General features: G+C 33.7%; 2 protein-coding genes across 2 annotated transcripts in view; one reads left to right on the forward strand and one right to left on the reverse strand.

Moving 5' to 3' along the window:
- LOC129749329 (uncharacterized) overlaps positions 1 to 8,413 on the forward strand; it is a 28,858-nt gene extending 20,445 nt beyond the window's left edge. Inside the window, exons 4-5 of the mRNA XM_055744268.1 lie at positions 21 to 275; positions 8,276 to 8,413. Of these exons, the coding sequence (XP_055600243.1) occupies positions 21 to 206 (186 nt within the window). The 3' untranslated portion in view covers positions 207 to 275; positions 8,276 to 8,413. The remainder of the gene's footprint in view (positions 1 to 20; positions 276 to 8,275) is intronic.
- LOC129749328 (SET domain-containing protein SmydA-8-like) lies at positions 337 to 17,657 on the reverse strand. The gene is made up of 7 exons (XM_055744267.1): positions 17,466 to 17,657; positions 17,124 to 17,255; positions 7,474 to 8,029; positions 7,184 to 7,341; positions 6,980 to 7,074; positions 639 to 964; positions 337 to 554 (listed from the first exon to the last, which is right to left on the reverse strand). The coding sequence occupies exons 1-7, from the start codon at positions 17,516 to 17,518 to the stop codon at positions 387 to 389; spliced, it is 1,488 nt and encodes a 495-aa protein (XP_055600242.1). The 5' UTR covers positions 17,519 to 17,657; the 3' UTR covers positions 337 to 386.
- Between the last annotated feature and the right edge of the window lie 5,908 nt (positions 17,658 to 23,565).

A 23,565-nucleotide genomic window follows, 5' to 3' on the forward strand; every position in this document is an offset into this window, starting at 1 on the left:
CTACTTTTGTAATTTTCCAGCTCCTTTGGGAGGACTACAATGGATATCCGAAGGGATTTTTGCACAACGAGGAGGAATATCATCAACTAGCAGAAATAGAGACACTACTGGATCATTGCGTTCAATGCGTTCCCCCGAAATGTCAGGATCGGCATAAAATTCTTCAAAATATTCAAAGGATGATCAGACTCATGCTTGCTTATTGAATCTGTACTTGTCCAACGTAGTCCTGGTGATAATATGGCAATGTGATAAAGTACTTGTTAGAGAATAAGGTAAGATTATATAAAAATAAAATTTTAATTAATGCATGTTATAATACAAATTTCTTGTTTTTATCTTTTTTTCAAACTTATGGACAAAACACCATCTCGGATTTTTTTAGATTAACTATTTACAACCACAGTTTTACGAATCTCTACTAACTCAGTTCGAATTATTTTTAAATCTTGCATAGCTTTTCGGGTGAGTTGACCTTCCGGTGTAGATGGATGCTCCAAAAGTAACATGCTTATTGATTCCTTCAATCCAGATTCTATTGATTCCAAATGTTTCTGAAAGAAAAAAACATAAAAATAAAAACGGCAATTCTAATATTGATCCAAACAATAACGTTTCGGAAACATATTTAACATTACCAACAAACCCCTTTCGTCAATTTTGCTCTCTCCATAATCCATCTTGGATATCTCCCAAAGTGCCGTATTATATTCGTACAGCGCAATTCCGGTCAGTCGTGAAATTCCTGGTTCCAATATCCGGAGAATCAAGAGTATTTCTTCGCAAATCTTCAATTTCGAAGCTTGGGTTTGGCGTAGCGATCGGCACAATTCCGCTGGACTGTGACAAACTCTTCGTAGCTCTCCAGCCAGCAATTGTTTTGCTTCCAGGACCAATGAATGAGAAGGATTTAGTTTATCCGAGTGCTTGCTTATTAGTTTCTCCAAGTTTTCAATGGTTGGGGCTGAAAGAGATTCGATAAAGAAAGTTAATCTCAGGTTCTTGATTATCAAATTTTTTAACAGTCAGTTCTGGTATAAAGGGTGATACGGTCAAAATTTGGTCAATATCAACTTGACGTACTTCTTTCAATTTTGCATTTAAAAAACCTGAACACCCCTCATTTTGAAGGTGCGTGTGTGTGTAGAATGTTGCTCCTATTTTTATTTTGGAATTCATTCTTCAGTTGTCAAAATGCCGTCCAAGGAAGAAGAGCAGCGTATCAAAATTTTGCTCGCGCATCGCGAAAATCCGAGCTACTCGCACGCAAAGCTGGTAAAATCGCTAAAAGTTGCCAAATCAACCGTTACAAATGTAAATAAAGTGTTTGGGGAACGTTTGTCGACAGCCAGGAAGTCTGGATCGGGGGGAAATCGAAAACCGGAAGCCGCTGAGACGACAAAGAGAGTTGCCGGTAATTTCAAGCGAAACTCTAACCTCTCTCTCCGAGATGCCGCAAATAAGCTGGGTGTATCGTCTAAAACCGTGCATCGAGCCAAAAAACGAGCCGGACTATCGACTTACAAAAAGGTAGTGACTCCAATTCGCGATGATAAACAAAATACGACGACCAAAGCACGATCCCGGAGGCTGTACACGACGATGCTGACGAAGTTTGACTGCGTGGTAATGGACGACGAAACCTACGTCAAAGCCGACTACAAGCAGTTTCCGGGACAGGAGTTTTATATGGCAAAATGAAGGGGCAGGTAGCAGATATTTTCAAGCACATGAAACTGTCAAAGTTCGCGAAGAAATATCTGGTTTGGCAAGCCATCTGTACCTGTGTTTTAAGCCACAGCCACAGCATTTTCATAGCTTCCGGGACTGTCAACCAAGAAATTTACGTGAAAGAGTGTTTGAATAAACGTCTGCTGCCTTTCCTGAAGGAACACGGTTGTTCCGTACTGTTTTGGCCGGATTTGGCATCTTGCCATTACGGTAAAATGGCCATGGAGTGGTACGCCGCCAACAGCGTGCACGTGGTTCCCAAGGACAAGAACCCTCCCAACACGCCAGAGCTCCGCCCAATTGAGAAATACTGGGCTATTGTCAAGCGGAACCTAAAGAAGACCAAAAAACTGCTAAGGACGAGCAGCAGTTCAAGGCAAACTGGCTTTCTGCGGCGAAGAAGGTGGACAAGGTGGCTGTACAAAATCTGATGGCAGGGGTTAAGCGTAAGGCCCAGCAATTCCGATTTGGAAAAGCGGAAGCCTAACTGAATATTTTTCCTGATTTTTACACTAATTAAACTTGAAAATGAAATTTAATTTGATTTTTCAAATAACTGATTTCACCGATTTACACGCGTTTTCCCTTGACCAAATTTTGACCGTATCACCCTTTATGATTAAAATTACAGAATTTTGAATAAATCGCTTATGTAACTGCCTCTCTCCCTGAGTAAAAACCTAACACTACTTAAATTATGGCAACCGTAGCCAAACCGTAATTTGCACTCGATCTACTTTGAAAACCCGTGTATGCCAGAAAAAATCTGGAAATCGTGAATGTTAACCCACAATAAATTAGACGTCACGTTTTTTTATTTATTGAAAAAGAAAATATATTTAAGGAGTTCCCAGCAAATGAAGCATTATATTTTAAATGTGAAATATTTTCTCAACAGTTAGAAAATGTTAAGGCTAAGGCTAATAGTCAGTTTCTGGTCAAATCGGCCGTACTGAGATTCTTTATTGAGTTTTTATCCCAATTTCTATCTAAGATTAGAAATTCCAACTGAAACTTTTCCGACTGAAGTTTTCTACTAATGATTCTGATGTACTTTTATTCAAAAAAATTTCATACTGAAGTAAATATCTTGAAATCAGCATAATATTTTCCAACTGATAATTCTCAAATTGTGAACAGTAGAGATTCAATTCATTGACAATTTCAAGTCTTGTGTGTTTTTTAAGTTTCATGGTTTTCTAAATTTTGGGAACTCCAGATCTTTGTTGAAACTTCTAAACTCATCTGATTTTTTTGAATGATTATTTATTATTAATCTACTTGACATTCTGATTTTATGATTTTAAATTCATTTTTTGCCACATTTAGAATAACTATTTCTCGCGTGAGCTTTCAATACTTCTTATGAAGCAAAGTGTAAACAAACACAACACTGACATAAACTAGTCGCAACTTCTTTCCATTTAGAATATTTGTAGCCTGTACAGCATATTCTACATGAGAAATACAAATTTTCAAGTTGTTTTGATAACTTTTGCAGCAGTTTTCTGTGAATTCTTAAGATGTTTCATACGACGTAATGAAATTTGCCAAATTTCTCAGTTTCCAATATTTGAAGCGCTATTTTAAATCCGTTTCACATTTTTAAAATTTCAACACATTATATAAAAACCATTTTTTTTTTGTGCAGGGGGAAAGTTCATATAACGCCCCATGTGGCTAATACGCGCCACTCGTGTTTTGAAGAATCTGTAACATTTGAAGCCTGCAAAATAATACCAATTTGTTTCGAATGACATGGCATGGCAAATATGATTTTTTCCATAAAATACCCCTGAGTCGTAAAAATTTTACAATTTAAGTTTTTCTTCTCTTCGATGTAAATTTTGAAACACTTTCAATAAGGTGCACCAAGCAGAGAAAAATGAATAAGACATAAGACAAGATTTTCTGACACATCGATAGATGTTAAGCTAAAAAATCATACTGAACTCGCTAAGCTGTGCATTTTATGAGTATGTTTTATTAATGCCCATGCGTTTTAACGCGCCAATCGTAATATGCTGAAAATAGCATTAATTTTTCAAAACGGCCAATTTTTATTGAAAATAAACAAAAAGCCTGAAACCATGTTTTGAGCGTTATTTCAACCCAAAAAAACTTACTTTTCATTTTTTTAAATTTTGATTAGTACATTTTGATTTTCTTTTCAGTTAAAGTGTCTGTAAGTATTGGTGTGTTTTCGGTGTTCTGCTGCTAGGCGTGTATTGAATACACAACGGCGCGTATTTGCAACACAGTTTGGTTCTGTGGCTTTGAATATGGATTTTAAAAAGCTAGTTTTTGAAGCAACTAAAGGAATTTGAGTGATAAAAAATCATAGGCATTTGTAGAAACCACTTTTCTTCATCGATTACACTCCTTTTTTACACAAATTGTATGTTGAGTACATAATAAATCAGCGATTCGCAACTTTGCTTCTCAAGTTTGTATATGAATTGCGTTTTTAATTTGTTTCTCAAATATTGGTTTGAAGAGATTCTTTTAATTTTATACATTAAATTGGGGCTCTGAATAAAATGTAATTTCAGTGATTCAATTATATTTTTGAACTCTAATATTATCGCTGAATCCTTAAATTGGAGCTTTCGTCAACATCAGCGACGGCGACATCACTGACGAATTTTCATGTTGACCAGACATCTATCAAACATCTTCGAAGTGTCGGAACCAAACAAAAGAAAGGGTTGCGGATTGCCGAGGTGTTAGATGAATTTTCCATCGTGGTTGGTTGGCAAGGTTGCCAATCACCAGCGCGAAAAATTCGGATTTCAACTGCATTGACAATACTCGTATCTCCATAGCATTTCAATTTTCTTTTTTTATTTTATTTTGGATTCTACGTATGTAATCTGTAATGTAACTTCCCAATTGTTATGAGGGAAATATTTATCCCGCTTTCGATGGTGCACATACTAAGCTGCCGACGATGAAATAAAAATATTTTAATAGGGGAGAGTGGGGAATCATGCGTAACATGATTCACATAATTTCTTATAAAGGATTTATGTTCGTCTTTATCGCGTGCAGTAAAATTGGCAGAATATTTTTCATAACTTTTAATTTGGCATAAGAAAACTTTACAGGAATGAATAGAGTGTTTTATGTTATGAATGTGTATAAAAACGTCAAAATACAGGTGGCCCAAGATACCCCACGTTATGCGGCCCATGATTCCCCACAAGCTATGATTTGCAAATTTTTTGCGTTTGAGTGACTTTTTGATGATTCATTAAAAATCCCTTTTCCATGTAGAAGAGCAAGACAAAACTATGAGGATCAGCATGTGAGCATATTTTTTATATGTATTTTAAGTCTCCCACCGATGCAAATTGACGAGTGATTGTTTAATTAATTAAATTTAATTATTTCTAGCCTAGTTAAATGAAAGAAGCATATTTTACGTACACAAGTAAACAACACATGGGAAACATGCTTACGCAGAGCAACGACGATGACAGTTGGATTTCGTTGGACGTTTCCCCATGGCCCACGATACCCCACTCTCCCCAATCTATATTTGATTTATTTATTAAATAGAAAATTTTAGTTGCTGATAGAGTTACTAAATAAATTACGAATCGAATTTTCAAATTAACAGCTCTTATAGGAGTTTTCATTTAAAAACAATGATTCGTAGCCCTTACCCTAAAATAATTACCTATTTTATCTTAATCTAACATAAGGTTGCAAGTTTTTTTTTGCATGATTTGCCTAGTAAAGTGAATGAGTTCAAGCAAAATCCGGGTTTTTGTTCACTGAAATCCGGGCTACCGGGCTGCGCCGGACTGTTGGAAATTTTGTTTTAAATATTCGAGAAAATCCAGATAAAACCGGGCATATGGCAGCTTTAATCTAACATTAGGGGAGATGAGGGCATAACGAGCACCCAGGGCATAATGAGCACTACGCTTTTCTACGAAAGTACGTATTTTCTTAAATAAATTTTCATGAGGATTTGTTTCGTACTTCCTATAGTATTAATTTTTCACAAAAAAAGGAATCTCCTTATCATCTTTACACAGATATTTAAAAAAAACTAGCTTGGTTCTCAAGTTACAAAAATATTATAATTTTTGAGCACCACGAAATAAGCTCTTATGATCTCAAAATAACCTTGATCTATAATGTACGCACTGCAACATGATGTACACATTGTTTCTCAATTTTTTCCATCATAAAATTTTTGATTTTTCACTTTCATCAATTTTAAAACACGTTTTTACTTAAATTTGTTGACTAGGGGCATATAGAGCACCATATTATCGAGGCATAATGAGCATTTTCTGCCGTAGAATCTAGCAGCAAATTAAAATTGATTTATAGCGCCACACCTTGACTAGTTTTCATCCGACGATTTAGCCTATTGGTAAGGTGTCGGAGAGGTAATCAAAAGACTAGAGTTAGATTTCTGTTAGAGGTGATTTTTTTCCATTTACATTTCATGATCGATTTTTTTATTGTTACATTATACGGCTAGTAGCATCATCCTCCGAACAAAGCACTTAATGTATGAGCGTGCGTGAATTGTTTGTATTCTACAAACAGACCTAGATTATTTTGTTATTGCTTTGTTTGATGAATCTACGACTCACCTGACTTAATCGAATTGAATTTGCTGCTAGATTCCCCGGCAAAAACGCACATCTTGCTCTGATTAATGGTGCTCATACTGCCTCAGGGGGGGTTCTCATTATGCCTCCACAGTGGCTGGTTTTCAGTTTTTGGCAAAATTTTTTAAAATGCATTTTTTATCGTTTTCATCTAGTTTTTTACGTTTCAGCCCGTTAGGGAATAGGCTTTTCAAGTGTCTGAACACGAAACAATAATGTAACCTCCATATTATAGCTCTTTTCTATGGTTAAACAACCGTTTTCCTTAAGGTGGCCATTATGCCCCCATCTCCCCTAAATGTCACTACTGAAACTTGAAAAAAAAAACTGATTTCATTTTGTAAATATTTAAAAATGATTTTTTTTCTAAAAATTTATTGTTTTTAAATTTCATAAGCTCTTGAATTTATTGTGTTTAGATTTATGGTTTGAAGAAACAAGTTGAATACGTGTTAAACGAATTTCGAAATCAATCGCAAACCAATCACAAATGTTACTAAGCTAAACTTTTTCAATCACTATCTCAATAAAAACAAAATTGCGATTATTAATTGGCACTTATGTTTAGAATACTGATTTAAACGTTAGAAATTTCACTTCACAACACAACTTACTGCAATTTAAAATATCGTTTTTCGCATCTGCCGTCACCTGTTGAGCATAGTCCGATTCCAAGACGCCACCACACTTGTTGCATTCCCATTTGGCACTGTTCGGTGTCGATTTGATGTGGGAGGAAATGAGTGAAAATAACACATTAAGTTGAATGATAGTTTCCATTTGTTCGGAAAAACTCCCACCCATTACCGAAAACTCACTTGCTTTCATGGTATGAAGAAAGTCCATCGCACTGTTTGTTTTTGGTGCATCGGATCGAGCTGAGGTGCGTTCCTAATTCTGTGGGGTCTTGGCACCGTCGACAGGAACAGATGAAATACTTTCCTTTGAGAAGGTGCTCGCGTCTGTCCGGTGTCCCCTGCAAAATTTAATAGCTTTATTAAATGAGCGGTTTCATAGTTTGATGTTATCTGTTAGTCACATCATTAATAATTTCATACACCATGTTATGAATGATAAAATAGATTAAATTTTAATGGGTTCAACTTACGAACAAACATCGAGTGTAATTGTACAACATCATATCATCTTTCCCGATTGGAACCGTTGCGTATAAACGCAAATTGTAATTGTTGTCTACCGAAATCATTGTATTGGTCACGCAGCCATGAGTGATGAGAGCAGTCTTCGGGTAGAGGCCCCGAATCACGTTATTTTTCAGTGAAACTCCTTCACCGTCCCAACTCCCTCGAATCTCAAATGCATTCACATCGAATATGCCGCAAACACGTTGCAGATCGTCTTCTCCCACATCCAGATGGGAAAATTTCCCAAACGCTCCACCTTCCAGAAGTGGCCGGACAACGTATTTTTCGTGCATGGCCCATATTTCCGTTCCCCTACGGGCATCCATGTGGGCCTCCATTTTCATCACCTCATCGAACGTTTTACGATCCCGCGCCGCAACGAGCAGACATCGCACCGGAGTGATCACGTGGAAGTGGTTGAAAAGGAAGTTTTTGTCGACTGGAGAGTCTCGATAGAATTCGCACTCGATCAAATCGTGCCCCGGGCAGTTTTGGCAGAGCGGCGCTTTACGGCATTTTCTGAAAATAAACATAAGAATAAAAGTAATGGTGCTAAACGTAGGTACATAGCTAGCAAGATTCAGAAAAGTTTACTTGAATTTCGTCTTCTTCTTCTTCTTCTTCTTCTTCTTCTTCTTCTTCTTCTTCTTCTTCCTACATCAACATGGCCAAAACGTGTAGGCATCCTGGAAAATGGGAGACTTGCGTCTATCATTTTTCTTTTCAGCGTATTACCTGTTACTTACATATTCCTATGCATTGCAGATATTACTACGGCCAGGCCAACCATGTGATGAAAACTGCAAAAGATACAGGATACAGGGGTGGAATGAAGCGTGGAGATCCCTACCAAACGCTTCATGTGATATTTTGAATATGGAAAGACCTAAATATGAATTTATGTCATTTGGGAAATTGTATATGGAATAACCTAAAATTAACTCAGTAAATTGAAAATATATACATGAAATCTACTTGTAAGTACTTAAAGTATAGAACGAGCTCACCAATTTCGTTGATAGGTACAGGAATTACATAAATTCTGAAAATATGGTTTCCTAACTATTTTCTGCTTTTATCATCACAAAAAAACTGTTTCTGATTATTAGTTTGAAGTTTAAAAAGTTAATTTTCACTACAATTTACAATTTCTAATATGTATGCAGTTACATACTTTTGACACATCAGTTTATCTAACGAAATTTATCCTTTTCCGGCGAATAAGCGTTGCTATTTCACGAACAAAAGGCACTTCCGGCTACTCACTTACAACTCCTAGGGAATTGGTGCCTATTCAATTTTCTTGTAGTGTAATTATTTTAGTTTAAATTTATTCACCACTTGGAAATTGGGTTAGCCCAGATATTTGAAACAAAATTTAAGAACAATCAGACCAACAAACACTTTGCACTAAATGTGCAAAAACTTAGTCCCAGCCCATTTCTTACACCAAAAGTTTTTGATCAGGCGAACCATTATTGGTACACTAACCACCGTTATCGAGTCGAAATTTGTGAGATCTATAAGTGGTTACATCTCAGCGACATTATGAGACAACTTGTTCGTAGACTTCATTTAGTTTAAGGGAAGAAACAATTTAAAATTCAGGATATCCATGAACCGAACTTCAATTGCACAGGAAAAACACTATTCACACCACAAGCACTAGCAATCAACCCACAGGCCCGTTCCAAACACTTCCGGTGATCAGTGTTTCAGTAGACATCCGGTCACTCTTACAATGGAATACATTTTCGGACAATTAATCAAACGTTTTCCATTAAAAACTATGAAATCAGAGAAAATTTTCACGGACCCGAAAAAAAATACGTGCGTTGCCATCCAGACAACGCCTACTCCTCCCATCCCATTTCCAAGAATTCTATCGTTAACAAACTAACCACTCTTGTCACAATCTGTGAATTTTAAATACCGGCCTTCCATAAATGTCCGAGCATTAGTATAAAATAAATTTGAATTAGGTATCCGAAATTTTGAGGCACTTAGATGTCATGATTTTGCTATAACTGAACGTCAACATGACATGGAATCGTCAGTTTGTTGAATCCGAATAAACAAACTTGCCATAGCATTCCCATACCATCTGAACATTGTGCTCGATCAGACCAGTTAGAGACAGCCATTTGCAGTCTGAAAAGTGTTCATCTTTTTTTTTCAAATTTAATAAATCATTTCATCTTAACTAGAAAAACACAACTGATTTCAAAACGTTATTTTCACTATAGATACATATATCTCACATAAAAGTTAATATATAAGACTGAATTTCTGTCTGTCTGTCTGGCTGTTCCCTATACACTCGAAACTGATGAACCGATTTGCGTGAAACATGGCAGATGGGCCCAAGAAACATTTTTGGATTTATAACCGGCTTCGAAACCAGCTTTAAGTTTTATAAGAGGCCTGGAGAATCTTATAAAACAATCAATGTTACTGGGGGGGGGGGGGGGGGTTCGACCCCTCCCTATCCCTGAAAGGGGGGAGCAGTTCTCTCAAATAAATGTAATTAGTTTTCTAAACTCGAGAGCTGATCATGCAAATGGAACCAAATTTTGCATGGGAGTGTATTTTGTACGAAGAATGTTTCTATGATTGTTTGGTACCCCTCCCTTCTTCTAATGGGGAAATAGGAAGTGGGGATGAGGGCTCCCATACAATTTTTCGTACAATTCGAGAATTAATCAAGCAAATTTGGCATGCGAGGTTATAAATATGGGTAGGAAGAATATTTGAAAGATGGTTTGAGACTCCTCCTCCTTTCTTGTGTGGATATAGAAAAGGGAAAGGGGCCTCCCATACAATTTTTCGCAAAATTCGAGAACTAATCAAGCAAATGGAACCAAATTGAATTTCGGTACTAGAATGGTTTCTATGACTAATTAAGTCTTCACCTTCTTCTATTGAGGAGATACAAAGGGAGGGAGGGGATCTTCCATGTAATTTAATGCATTATTCGATAACCAATCATGCAAATTAATCCTAATTTCACATAGGGAGGTAAAAGGCTACGAGTAAAGTTTCTACGATGTTTCAGACCCATCTGTCCTTCCACTGGGGGAATAAGAAGGGGAGAGGGGTCTCCCTTTTATGCATTACTCGAGAACTAATCGACTAAAAACCAAAGTTACCATGGAATTGTATTCGAATACGAGAAAAGTTTTTTTTTTCGAAACCCTTCCCTCCCTCCAACGGGAAGAGGAGAAGGAAGAGGGATGTTGTCATACAATATTTTTTAATCACTCGAAAACTTATTATTAAAATAATATAGCATAGTGTATTTGAGTAGAATTTTTTTTTCTATGATTCTTTGAGACTTCTTTCTCCTTTCACTGATTCGATAGGAAGAGGGAAGGGGAGCTACCATACATTTTTGTTAAGACTTCGAGTGCTAATCTAGCAGAAGGTAACAAATTGGGAAAATTATTTCAATACAAGAAATATTTCTAAGATGGTTTGGTTCCCTTCACGGGATAGGAAAGAGAGGAGAGGTGTCATACGTATGTTTTGATGAATCATCAGATAAATTTAACCAAATTTTACAGGGGACAGTAAAAGGGAACGAGAAATGATTCTATGGTTATTAAAAACTCTTTTCACCTTCCAGGGAGGGATAAGAAAAGGGAAAAGGAGTTCCAACAAATGGACCCACATTTTGAAAAAAAAGTATTCGAGTACGAAAAATGTTTCTATTTTTTTTACAGGAGAGATTCCATACAGTACAGAGCCGGGAATGAGAGATTTTTTTAAGATTCCTTCCTCCAGAGGAGAAACGGGAAGAAGGAAAGTAAGTATAGCTCGAAAACTTATCAAGCAAATGGAACCATATGAGAAATTTGATTATTTAATTCCAAAAAAATGTTGTTACAGAAGTTCGTGGATCGCCCCCACATTGCAGGGGAGAAACGAAAATAAAAACGAGTGCTCAATATAAAATTTAAAACCATTATTGAAAAACAACTTCAGATCCACTTAAAAAATCATTTCAGAAAATCTAATCTTCTTTGTATTCCAAAAATAATTTTATGTGAAAGCTTTCATTCTACAATATCAAAAATTTATTTATAATATGATTATTTTCATGCAATTTATTGATTTTTAGAAGGTGTAGCAAAGCCCACCGGGTCAGCTAGTCTGAATAATTTTTAAATCAATTAAAAAAAAAGTTCTTTCCAAAACGATTTTTAAAGTTCTTCCCAAATCATTGTGATTAAGTGCCAAGTATGTTTGTGATTTACTACAGTCCAAAACTTTGTTTAAATCTCCAAACCTTCCAAAAACTTCAATTTATTGCATATTTCCTGAAATTTCACGTACATAACTAATGTAATAAAAATTGGACAGTGGAATTTCTTCTCATCTTTGGTACAATTTATGTAAAAAGATGACTTAAAAATATCCACGTGTTTCCTAAGCAGTTTGATTTTGTTAGGGTTTTTATGTTTCGAAACGAATATGGACACATCTTTCGGATGTTTATGTACAAGAAAGTGGATGTGATTCAAAGAGGTTTTATTCGATTTCCTTTCTCTTTTGACAGAACACTCAACAATAGCAACTTTTAGGAAAGTAAATCATGGTTTGTAAAATTCGATTCGTGCAAGAAAAGCAGGTGTAATGAGGGCATAATGAGCATCCGGGCGAAATCAAACTATTTCATTGATTTTTTTTTTAATTCGAACAAAAGGTTATTTTTTCCAGAACCATACTGTCCGTACAGCACTAGTTTTGACATCAAAACGTTCATCATAACGGACACTTTTTAAGGTAAAATGGCTGCAAAATATCTTCATTTTGTGCATCAATCCGTCTTCCTTTAAGATAAATTATTTTAGTTATCACACATAAAACTATTCGTAAGATCACAACCAAACTTTAAGGGATGATTTATTATGCATTTTCTAACACTCACGCCAAATTTGAGATAATTTGAAACAATTTCGGTAAAGTGTTATGAGTTTTTGTGATTTAAAAAAAAAATTCAATTCTTTCTGTAAATGTTTTCTAGCGATCCACGTTTGTATAAATTTACGATCTTTTGAATTAATGTGATTGTTTTTAAACATAGCTAAATATTTTTTTATTATATATATTTTGTTTGATTATACTAGAACCAACCACAAAAATTTTACCATTAAAAAACTATCAATATGAATCGATTTTTTTCCTAAATATTGATACTCAAAAATCTGCAATAATTATAACAAAAAAAATTCCTGAATGATTGCTGATTTTTAAGTGTCAACATTTAGGAAAATGTTCTATACCTACTTATTGATAGTTTCAAAAGATTCAAAAGAACGTATATTTATACAAACAGTGGGTTGCTAGAATACATTTACAGTAGTAAAAACTTAATGAATGAAAAACCTTTTTTCAAAGCAAATCGCACTTTACCGAAAACTTTTCGAATTAGCTCAAATTTGGCATGAGTATTAGAAATTGCATAATAAATCATCCCAAAAAGTTATCTTGTGATCCGGAGAAAAACAGAGAAGTTAAAGCAGTCTAAGCACAGACAGAAATTTTTTTTGACATTATTTTGAAGACTCTTAGTCTTAAATTGAAAACTTCTTACGAACGTGTACGAGTATAAGTAATATAACAATTTACCAAAAAAAAAAGAATTGATGCAAAAAAGACGATACTTTGCTGTCATTTTAACTTAAATAGCGTCCGCAATGAACGTTTTGGTGTTAAAAGTAGTGCCTTTACGACAGTTTTTCATGCACAGTACATTTTCCTTAACAGAAAAAAAAATTAATGTAGAACCATTTATCCAATCACTTCAAGATTTCCTTCGCGAAATTGAGTCAGAATTATCAGCCATTTTTGCTCTTCTCTCACTGAAAACTTCACAGAATCTCCATTTTCTCGGCACATGTTATTCGAAACCAGAAATAAAATTTTCAAACAATTTAACAAATGTGTTGGCCTTCAAAAACGTGCTATTCAGTAAATATATTTTGCCATTTTTTATAGTTTTTATCAAAAAACAACTTTTTTTGGTGGCTTCCTATTCAATTCACATGAAGCTGTCACTTTTGTTAGCCAAACGGCTGACTTATACTAATGCACTGTGCAAGAGCCCTATACATCGAAGAAACATTGCATTACCTGCAATTTGTTTCACGTGAAGATTTATGTTTCCATATCAGGAATATATTAAAAATCAATTAAATTTTGTAGTCAATTTTTTTAAAATATAAATCAGGTATTTTACAAAACAACACTTGAAAAATAGAATTAAATTCTTTTTAATTTTTGTGATGCTCAGTTGAGTTGTGTTACAAACTGACTTGGGTTAAAAATTTGATATTTTGAAATTTAATTAACGACCAAAATGATTAATCTGATATCTCTTGCGATTCGAATTCGTCAACGATAATCACCTTGATATTTTTATCTTGATTGCATAACTCATTCAAGAGCCAATCTGAATCTAAATTTAGAATAATAATTCTTGATCTGAACTTTGAACCTGAATTAAAGTTTAAATTTTGGATCTGTTTTCGAATTTCAATATTATTCCTAAATCTGAATTCCAGTTCAGAATTTAAAAAATGAACCGAGAATTGAAATTTATTTCTAAATCAATTCAAATCAATTATGACTAATCATTTCAATTTACAATGAAATTTTCAAGACAATTCCGGTCCGTCCCAAATGCCCGGATATTAGTTAAACGAAAATCTCAGTTTTAATCAAGTTTTGATTTATAAATACGAAGTTTTTTTCTTCAAAGTTTGTTTCATCAAAATAAACCAAAGTTATTTTTAGATGCATTAAACGAATTGACGCTACTTCGACAAATAAATTGAATTTCAAATAATTTTTTTCACTTTTTCTTAATTTATTTAAGTTTATTTCTTGAAATTTGCTCAGATTAGTGCGGATATTATCCAGGTTTCGGAATGTTAAATTTAAATGTATTTCCCGGTTTTTGCAAGGTTTAAAATAAAAGTACTCGAAATTTCTCAGAATTTCCCGGCCTGTCTTCCTGCGAAAATAATTCTGGATTGCTCAAAATATGAAGTTTTTGGTTTCAATCCGAACTCATTATTTCAATTTTTTTAATCCGACTTGTGAAACTGAATTAAAATATTAATATGATGATTCTGAGTTTTCAATTCAAGATCGCAATTTTGAAGCTTTGTTTTGTTTGATCTCTATAAAGGAAATAGGTTTCAAAACTTCGAATCTGAATAAGAAACAAAAATTCAGGATGAATTCGTGTATTATTTTTTTCATATTCGGAAAATATCAATCCAAATATTGAACTGCATATCAGTTTCGAAAATCATGAATCAAATTTTTTATGAATTGCCAATCCAAATTTGGATTCGAATTTCAATACAATTTTTCATTTCTAATTTCTAATAATGAATCGAATCCGAATCCTAATCAAGAATCCGAATTGGGGCACAATATTCAAAATATAAAAACAGAAGTACACTGTCGACTAAAAAATGAGCACTTTTTTTAAAAGATTTGTAATCGTTTATGATAAAAATTCGTGCCGAAATAAAAAAAATTCAACAAAGCTGTTGTTTCATAGATGAGTTATGCCAGAGTATTTGAATTATAGGGTACCGTAATCATGTGTGAACGTACCCCCACGCCGAGCATGATGACGTAGTTGTTATGAAATTCTTCATACATTCCATAGGGAAAAAAATAAATCTACGTTTTTCGTCATTTGCATAAAAAAGTTCAGTAATTAGTGTTAAGGAACTAAAGTAAGTGTTGAAAAAAATGATTTCAGTATGAAATATATCGAATAAAGAGCTTGGAATCATTCCAAAAATCGAATAAGAAAATAGTTACGAGAAAAGATAATTTATTAATTAAATATTTCACTGGTTATGAACTCGAAATTTGCGTGTTAAATGATTTATTAGGACTATTAAAGCTTAGTTCTTTTAGAAATGGGACACTTTTATTTGCTAATAACTCGTTTACTAGTAATCAGACATTCAAAATTTTGACAGCATTTTGTTGCCAGTAAAAAGTACTACCCGACCTATTTTTTTTTCAAAATTTAAAATTTACGCGTTTTGGAGATATTTACGATGCAAGAGAAAAAGAAAAAAATAATTTTGCACAGTTTCATTCAAAATCCATCATTATCAAATTGATAGCTGACAAAACCGTTGATTATTCGAAAAATTATTGTGTATGAGTGGTGGAAAAGTATGTAAATACTGTCAAAAATGTTCACAAAGTTCAAATCACGCATTGGAGTGAAGCATATGATCGACAACTTCGGCTAAGGGTCATCAGGGAAGTCAAGTCTCATACTAGCATTTTTAATTTTCAATAATCGAAAACCTAAGGGTAGATCGCTGAAATTTGATTATTTTTTTCTCCGATAAGCTGAAAGTGTTGCCTGGTAATGAGTCATTCAAGCCTAATAACAATTTTTTGCTAATTCCACAGCTCGTAAGCTGTATATCCGATTCCGAGGCTATGGGACAGATGATTTCTGATGAACGAAAAATCTTATTAAATACCCGATTATTACAGTAATTACAATTTCTACCAATATTCAGATATTTCCGAGGTTAATTCGCATTTTATGGAGAACCACAAACCAAATCGTATTTTTTGAAGAAGCTCATAAATCTGGAAAGTCGAATTTATGCATTTGAGGACAGTGGCGTACAAATAACTGGCATCAAAAATATTTTTTATGGAAAAACTGTTGAATTCAATACAATGCTCGCTATTTTTCATAACAACTACGTCATCATTCTGGAAATCTGCCAACCAATATGGCGGATGAGGTAACCTGTTATTTCGAAGAACTTTGGAGGCATGCTCAGTTTGGTGAAACTTATCCAATGCAAAACTCTCTCAAGGACTTAAAAAAAGATTTAAGAATGGTCATTCTAATGAAACAAAATTTGATGCCTGCTCACTGGTCGGTGATTTAATCAGATCAATTTGACATTTGAGCGCTTTTTTTTTTGTTTTTTTCTTCTGTTTTCCACCCCAGGGATAAGATAAGCAATCGAAGTTTTTTAACAGCTCACAAATACAGGGTGTGCCACCTGTATGTACCCGATTTGAACCTTGAATAACTCCGTCATTGTTTATCCGATTTCGACAGATAAACAAAATTTCGAAACGTCTGTGGCCATATTTAAAAATTGAAATTGACGCCAGCAGCCATTGACGAACTTCAAAGTAGTCTACTCTAATGACCGCTATAAAGCCCGAAATCCAGGCTAATGTTATGTGGAATGTCAACATAAGAGCTGATTTTTGCCTACGTTGCCGAAGTTGTATTTTAAATCTGGTTTGGGATCAATGGCATAAGTTATCCTGATAAAATTATGTTTTTTTAATCGGCTAATAAATTGCGGAATTTTCGACGTTGAAATCGAACACATCCAGATGGCGCAACCTGTATAAATAGTAACTCAAAAGTTATATAAAGAATAAGAAAGATCATAAGACAGCGTCTTTGAGAACACTTTGTCAACTCATCATCCTTATTTCAAATCATCACGACTTTTTTTCAACACGAGGTAACATCACACAATTTTCAATTTTTCTAGACACCTGTTAAAGAATTTTTCACTCTACATACCTACAAACAGTGCAAGATCTCCCGTAACAATTCAGGCAGCAAATATCCGAATCCCAGTATGGTCCCACTACGACGGGTTGCTCCAGTAATATCTGCTGTCCCCGAGCGATATCTCGTCTAGCCACCATAAATCTGTCGGGACATTAAACATTAGACAAATTGACACCAGTGATTAACAAACCCAAAACAGCTTGACATGGGTCAAACTTAACGACGCATTAAACGATCACATTAATCACACACACTTGACCCGCCCGCCAGATCAACGATGATCAACGAATGGATGACAAAATTGATCGTTCATCGGATCATTAGAACCCGTCTCCCCCATCCTTTTTTCACCTTCCCAGCTGCTCCGACTCCAGAATGTCACAATTTTCCTCGAATTTTTCCATTTTCACACTTTGCACCGTTCCGGAATTAGTTTTTTCTCTCCTTCGCGCGTCGTATGGAATTATGAGCGTTCGTCCGACTGTTTGATGAAGGCGTGTAAAACACTAACCACTAACCTCAAGATTGAGCCGCGTGAAAAGGTGTTTACCGACTGCGGTGGAAAGATCTTCGAACACTTGTTCGAGGTCCACAATTTTCCAACAAAATATGCCTGTCGGTATGGAAAACATTTTTCCCGAGAGGAGAGAAAATTGGCTTCTGACTGAAGAGTTTGACGTTGTTATAGAAAAAAAAACTTCTTTAGTGTTGAGTGATGGGTCTCGGTTTGAACTGGTAATTATGCATATTTTTAACCGGCAAAAATTGTGCAGGAGATTTGTTCTAGAAATCATGTCAATGATCAAGAGTAACTAGTCATTCAACGACGGAGACAGTGTTTTTTTCTGGATTGCAAATAGGAAATGATGAGGGACAGTGTAGCTTCAGATCAAACAGAGTGAATTGTGGGAGCTACGGGTTTGATTGAGCATTCAACTTTAATAAACAAAATTCGTATCATTTGGAAAGATATCTTTTGGAGATCGTACCATCGCTATTATTTTCAGAGTGACCTATTTTCAGTCAATCAATAAATAATCGAATTTCAAATAAGTTAAACTTACAAAGCACGCCCGTGCGAGGACTTCTCCAGGGGGGGCCTTTTTAAAACTTATTATAGAATTTAACTGATAACTCAAGGGAACAGTAAATTCAGTGCCAAAGACTTTTTTTACTATCTAACAATTTGAGCCGGAAGTCTTCAGATCTTCCCCAAAATTGTTTCATTTTACAACTTGAAAACACATGTATTTTGTACACATATCGAAACTTTCATTTTTCGAGATAGATTCGGTTAGATTTTTTGTGTAAATAAAAATAACCATATTTCAAAGCTCCAAAAATCTGTTATCTTCATCAAAAATAAAAAAAAGCACAGCAAAACGCATTGAAGTTTTATCAACTTTTCAAATAAAATGTTTAAAATTTTCAAAGTAGGGGAGATGAGGGCATAATGGCCATCTTAAGGAAAACGCTTATTTAACCATAGAGAACAGCTGTAATATGTGAATTACATCATTGTTTCGTATTCAGACACTCAAATAGTCTATGGCCTAATTGGATGAAACTTGAAAAAGTAGATAAAAACGTTTAAAAATGCATTTTAAAAATTTTTGCCGAAAGCCCTGGGTGCTCGTTATGCCCTTATCTCCCCTAATTACCTTTAATATGAAAAAATGTAAATATGCTTGAAATAGTGTTTAAAAATACCGTCTGCATCACCGAATATTCTGCGAAAAATACCATTCTATAGCCTTTAGGTCGGCAACCTGCGGCTCTTTATAAAGCAGCGGCCCTTTAGCTCACTGCGCTAATATTAGGTATTGATTTTTTCATAAAATATTAAGATATCTAGCTATGCCGATAACACTAGTTTACAAAATTTTAAAAAAAAATCGCGAACCCATTGACCGACCCAAATTTTTAATGTTAAATTGAGCGCTGAATTCAAAAATGATATTCAACAAAATCTCAGTCGAACAGTTTTTAAGTTATGCTACAAATATGAAATTAAAAAAAAAGTTCTTGTACTTGATTTTGAATATCTCGGACTGCATAACATTAATTTTAAATATGTTTTTTTTATATCACAGATGAATAAATTTATTATCGATCATCTGAACTTCATTTTTGCGTATGACCAACAGTATTATTGATATTTATGAGATTATGAAAATATACAAAAAATGACAAGAAACCCATTTTTTTAGAAAACTTTATTTTATCAACATTTTTAGACTCGATGGTAACATTTTAAAAATCTGATTATCTATGGACCGTAAATGTCAATTAAAATAAAAGATTTTAAGTGTTTATTTATCACAATCGGTTGAAAACTGAAGAACCTAGAGTTATTTTACCAAAACAGTGATATTTGCATTTTTGAATAAATTAACGAACCGCAATATATTAATCTTGGTATAGGACGAATTTAACATGATAAATCGATTTCACATTAAAAGTGATCTTTAGCTTACTTAGTTCAAAAAAGCTGCTAGCAAGTTAACTTAATTCTTGTAATCTGGAACCAAGCAAAATTTTGATTTTTTGGCCAGAGTTCAATTTTTAAGGCTGGATGACGGGTTTCACAAGTCCAGAATAAAAACTTTCAAGATTGCATCCACTGTAGGAACAAGCAGAATAAGATTTTTTTTGAAGCCAAATGTTTTTTTTTTTCTTTTTCGCAGTTTTTGATGCATCAAGTTCAAAACATCAAAGTTAGAAATTTGTTTTAAACCTTAAATGCACGCACAATGTTGTTTTAAAACAACACACACTAATATCCATTTCCAGGAGTTTCTTGATGTGGAGGAGTGTGGCGGGCAATTTCAAGGAAAAAAAAAATTCAAATTATGTACCTCCAAAAAGCGTATATATTTTTGATCATTCGAACACAAAAATTGAGATGTAGGCTACAGAAAAATCAAAGTTTATCATTTACTTAAAAAGTAGTTCTCATCAAGTTTAATATAACACTCGCAAAAATTTGAAAAATGTTTTGTTGAAGTTTCCAAGATCGTATATGAATCAATCAGTCATTCCGTAAAATATTTTCAACTTTGACGAGAAGGTAATAATTTTAGAAAAAATGAAAAGCCACCTCAATTCAATCCTTTTTATTTGAATTAGAACCGATAATTTTGGTGTATCTAAATATGTAACAAAGTTTCAGTGACTGGCATAAAAAAATATTCATTTTACGGCGCAGACAAACTAATTTCTCTATTTTTAAACAAATTATTTTGAACCCTTTTCAACTTATTTTTTTTTTTATTTGACATTAAGAGTTAATTCATGTGTACAAATATTTTTTTAATTTATGTTTCCTAATTTTGAAAATATCCCTGAACTGATCTTGCCAATTAAAGTGTAGATACTCACTCTTTATTATTTGTCACGAATTTTCATAAAGGCTAGGAAATCACATTATTACATAATTTTACATAATTATTACATAATTTTTTCTAGTTAAATCTAAGCTAAAGCAAGCATTGATGAACAGTCTACAATGTATTATATTTCATTGCCAATGAATAACCCTTCCAAATAAACGAATTTCAAATCAATTCAAATCATTCAATTACATAAATTGGGATTATGAAATTTTGAAAATCTTAGTTGTCATGTCATGAATTATGTAATCAGCATAATTTTTGAAGATGAAAATTTTCGTCTAAGTACATATTTTCAGTTGATTTTCACCTAATTTTTAATTATTGAAAGGATTAGTTTAAACTGGGAAAATTTTATTGGAAAACGCTTGACAATTTATAGAACATTGATTTCTCGGTGTTTTTATATATTTAAAAAAGGTCTTTTCTTTACCAAAGGAATGATAAATATATTCTGCTAATGTTAATATGTTCAAATCAAATGCAAGGTATTCATTTAAGCTTGATTTTCATTTCGAATTTTCTTGAGTCGATGTTTGCTCAATCATGAAAATAAAACCATACTTGAAGGGTTGATCAAAAAGACAATCCAGACAAACAGATTGAATAGAAATATACAAGAGTTAGAAATAAAACTCTTATGTTTTAATGTCATTTTTTTTATCTCGGGTATAAAACACTACTTTAAGATGCTTCTTGGTGTTTTTGGAGCAAAACTGACTTCACGTTTCTACCAATAAAAAATTGAGGCTGAAATTGGTTTTTTGAAGTAAATTTCCTATCAGCATCAAATTAGTTATAGTTATAGAGTGATGGATACTAGGTTTAATTTTTTTCTAGTTCTGCTGACATCGTGAGTAGTAAACACACGTCAAAATGATTGGTTTCAAATTCTGAACTTATTTCGTTACACTTCTTAAAAAAAAACCCATACCAGAGAAGTGTTGGGGTTTTTGAGTGTGAAGACTTGAGTTTCAATACAAAAGTTTTACCCAAAATTAAAAATTAAAATTAAGTTTCAATTCGTGAATGTTAATGGCCTGGATATGTTAGTTACCACTTATTTTTGAATACTTTTGGAATCAAGTAGTCTCCCAGACAACCATTTGGTGGGTATTTTGGTAACACTATGGAAAGTTTGACGACTTATTTGGTCGTCTTCTGCGACTTGAGTGAAGGGCTCTCGTTTTCCGTCAGTTGAATAAAAATAAGATTCTTCCAAAGAAATGCGTTTTTTGCTGTCAAATTCAAGTTTATATCGTACAATTTATTATTTGCCTGATTGCTGATTTTTTTCAACGTTCATGAAGTTATTGTAGTACCTAGACATGATCCCCTGACGATACGATCTGCAGCTCATGATGGTTCCTCGACGCTATCTGGAATATATAAATTCAAGGGGATTTGCTTCAAAGGCATTAAACCACCTTCTCTGTGATTAAACCAAAAGCATATCGTATATTTCTATAACTAAAATCTTTTGAATCGTAGAACACGTCATCGATGATCTAAAAATAGACCAACATTTGAAGCCTTCTTTTACGATTCCATACATCGATGTCTCATTATCAAAAACGATTTTATTGAACTTATTTGTTTTCTTTTACGATTGCCAGCAAACGTTTTACGGTAATCTGACATGCGAAATAATTCGCATCGGTATACGATTGCATGCACATTATAACGAATCAATGCAGTTATATACGATTGTATAGAATATATCTTGAAGTGGAAAGCAGAGTTACGAGCTTATTTTCTGTTTTTCAGTTTACAAGTTTTGTTTAAACAACGAGAAATGTCAATGTTTCCGTCAAAAATCTATTCACGAAATTTAAACAAATATTAGAACAAACATTTATGCTATCACAGAGTGAGTAATGCTTTTGAAAGATACTTACATACTTCGAGTAGAAATGTTTCGCCGCCGCGCTCAATGCACAGTGGTGCAGAACATCAATCTAGCTGTACGAAATTAATAGCGCCCAGGGATGAAGAGATAGACATTTCATGTCTTCAGCAACATTGTTCAGTTTTACAAGGAGCATATTCTAGTATCAAAATTTTTGCCAAGGGGTCCACCGATAGCGAGATAAAAATGCTAACTTTTTTGTTTTTCAAATTAGGGCTTTGATGTCTTCGACAAAGTTGTTTATCTAATCAAAATACATAAGTTTGTTGAATATGTTAAAGTCCTATCACATCACCCTCAGGAGTTACAGTCAAAGTAAAAAAAATCTATTGAAAAAACAGTTTTTTAAACCTGACACGTTGTAGGTTGGATAAAATGGTTCGCTGTCTTTGAAACAAAGTTGTAACATGCCACGATCTACATTTGTCTCATACATTATGATGGGTTTAGAGGTTGCTGAAGCTCTATAGAAAGCAATTAGTGTATTTTATTGGCAATTTTGGAAGGCTCGTCCATCGAAAAGTGCACATTTTCGCAACATCCCCATTGTTGTGATTATTTTTGATGATAAGCGGAACCATTTCCATCTAAAATTAGTGCGAAAATCGGTGGAACTAGTAGAAATTTGAATGATTGAAAATACACATTTTATGTAAAAATTAACTATTTTACTTATGGAAAAAACGTTAAAAAATTTAATTGACTAATAAAATGTTGCAGTCTCTTTTATATATTTTGTTTTATTAAAAGGCATTTAAATTCGATTAAAACTTATGACTCAACGAAAAGACAAAAGCGAATTGCTTGTAAGATTGGTTACTTGGATACAGTTACTTGGAACCAGTTGAAGCAGTTATATTGTGATGCAAAATTCTATTATTCAAATACTAATTTAGAGCTCTACCAAATTTAACAGATAAGTTCCATTCTCTTTTTGTTGGGGTTTAAATGATTTGAAAAATCGAATTTTAATTTTTTTTAATAAAACAAAATATATAAAATAAAACTGCAACACTTTAATAATAAATTAAATGTTTTAACGTTTTTTCTATAAGTAAAATAGTTAATTTTTACATAAAATGTGTATTTTCAACCATTCAAATCTCTACTAGTTCCACCGATTTCCGCGCTAATTTCAAATGGAAATGGT

This window comes from Uranotaenia lowii, chromosome 2 (genome assembly GCF_029784155.1).
Source record: "Uranotaenia lowii strain MFRU-FL chromosome 2, ASM2978415v1, whole genome shotgun sequence".
Lineage (NCBI taxonomy): Eukaryota > Metazoa > Arthropoda > Insecta > Diptera > Culicidae > Uranotaenia > Uranotaenia lowii.

Coding starts and splice junctions, on each gene's coding strand:
- LOC129749328 (XM_055744267.1), bottom strand. CDS start 17,518: ATGGAAAAATTCGAGGAAAATTGTGACATTCTGGAGTCGGAGCAGCTG. Junction 8,030..17,123: donor AGATCTTGCACTGTTTGTAG/GTATGTAGAGTG, acceptor GTTTATTTTCAG/AAAATGCCGTAAAGCGCCGC. Junction 555..638: donor TTGACGAAAGGGGTTTGTTG/GTAATGTTAAAT, acceptor TTTTTCTTTCAG/AAACATTTGGAATCAATAGA.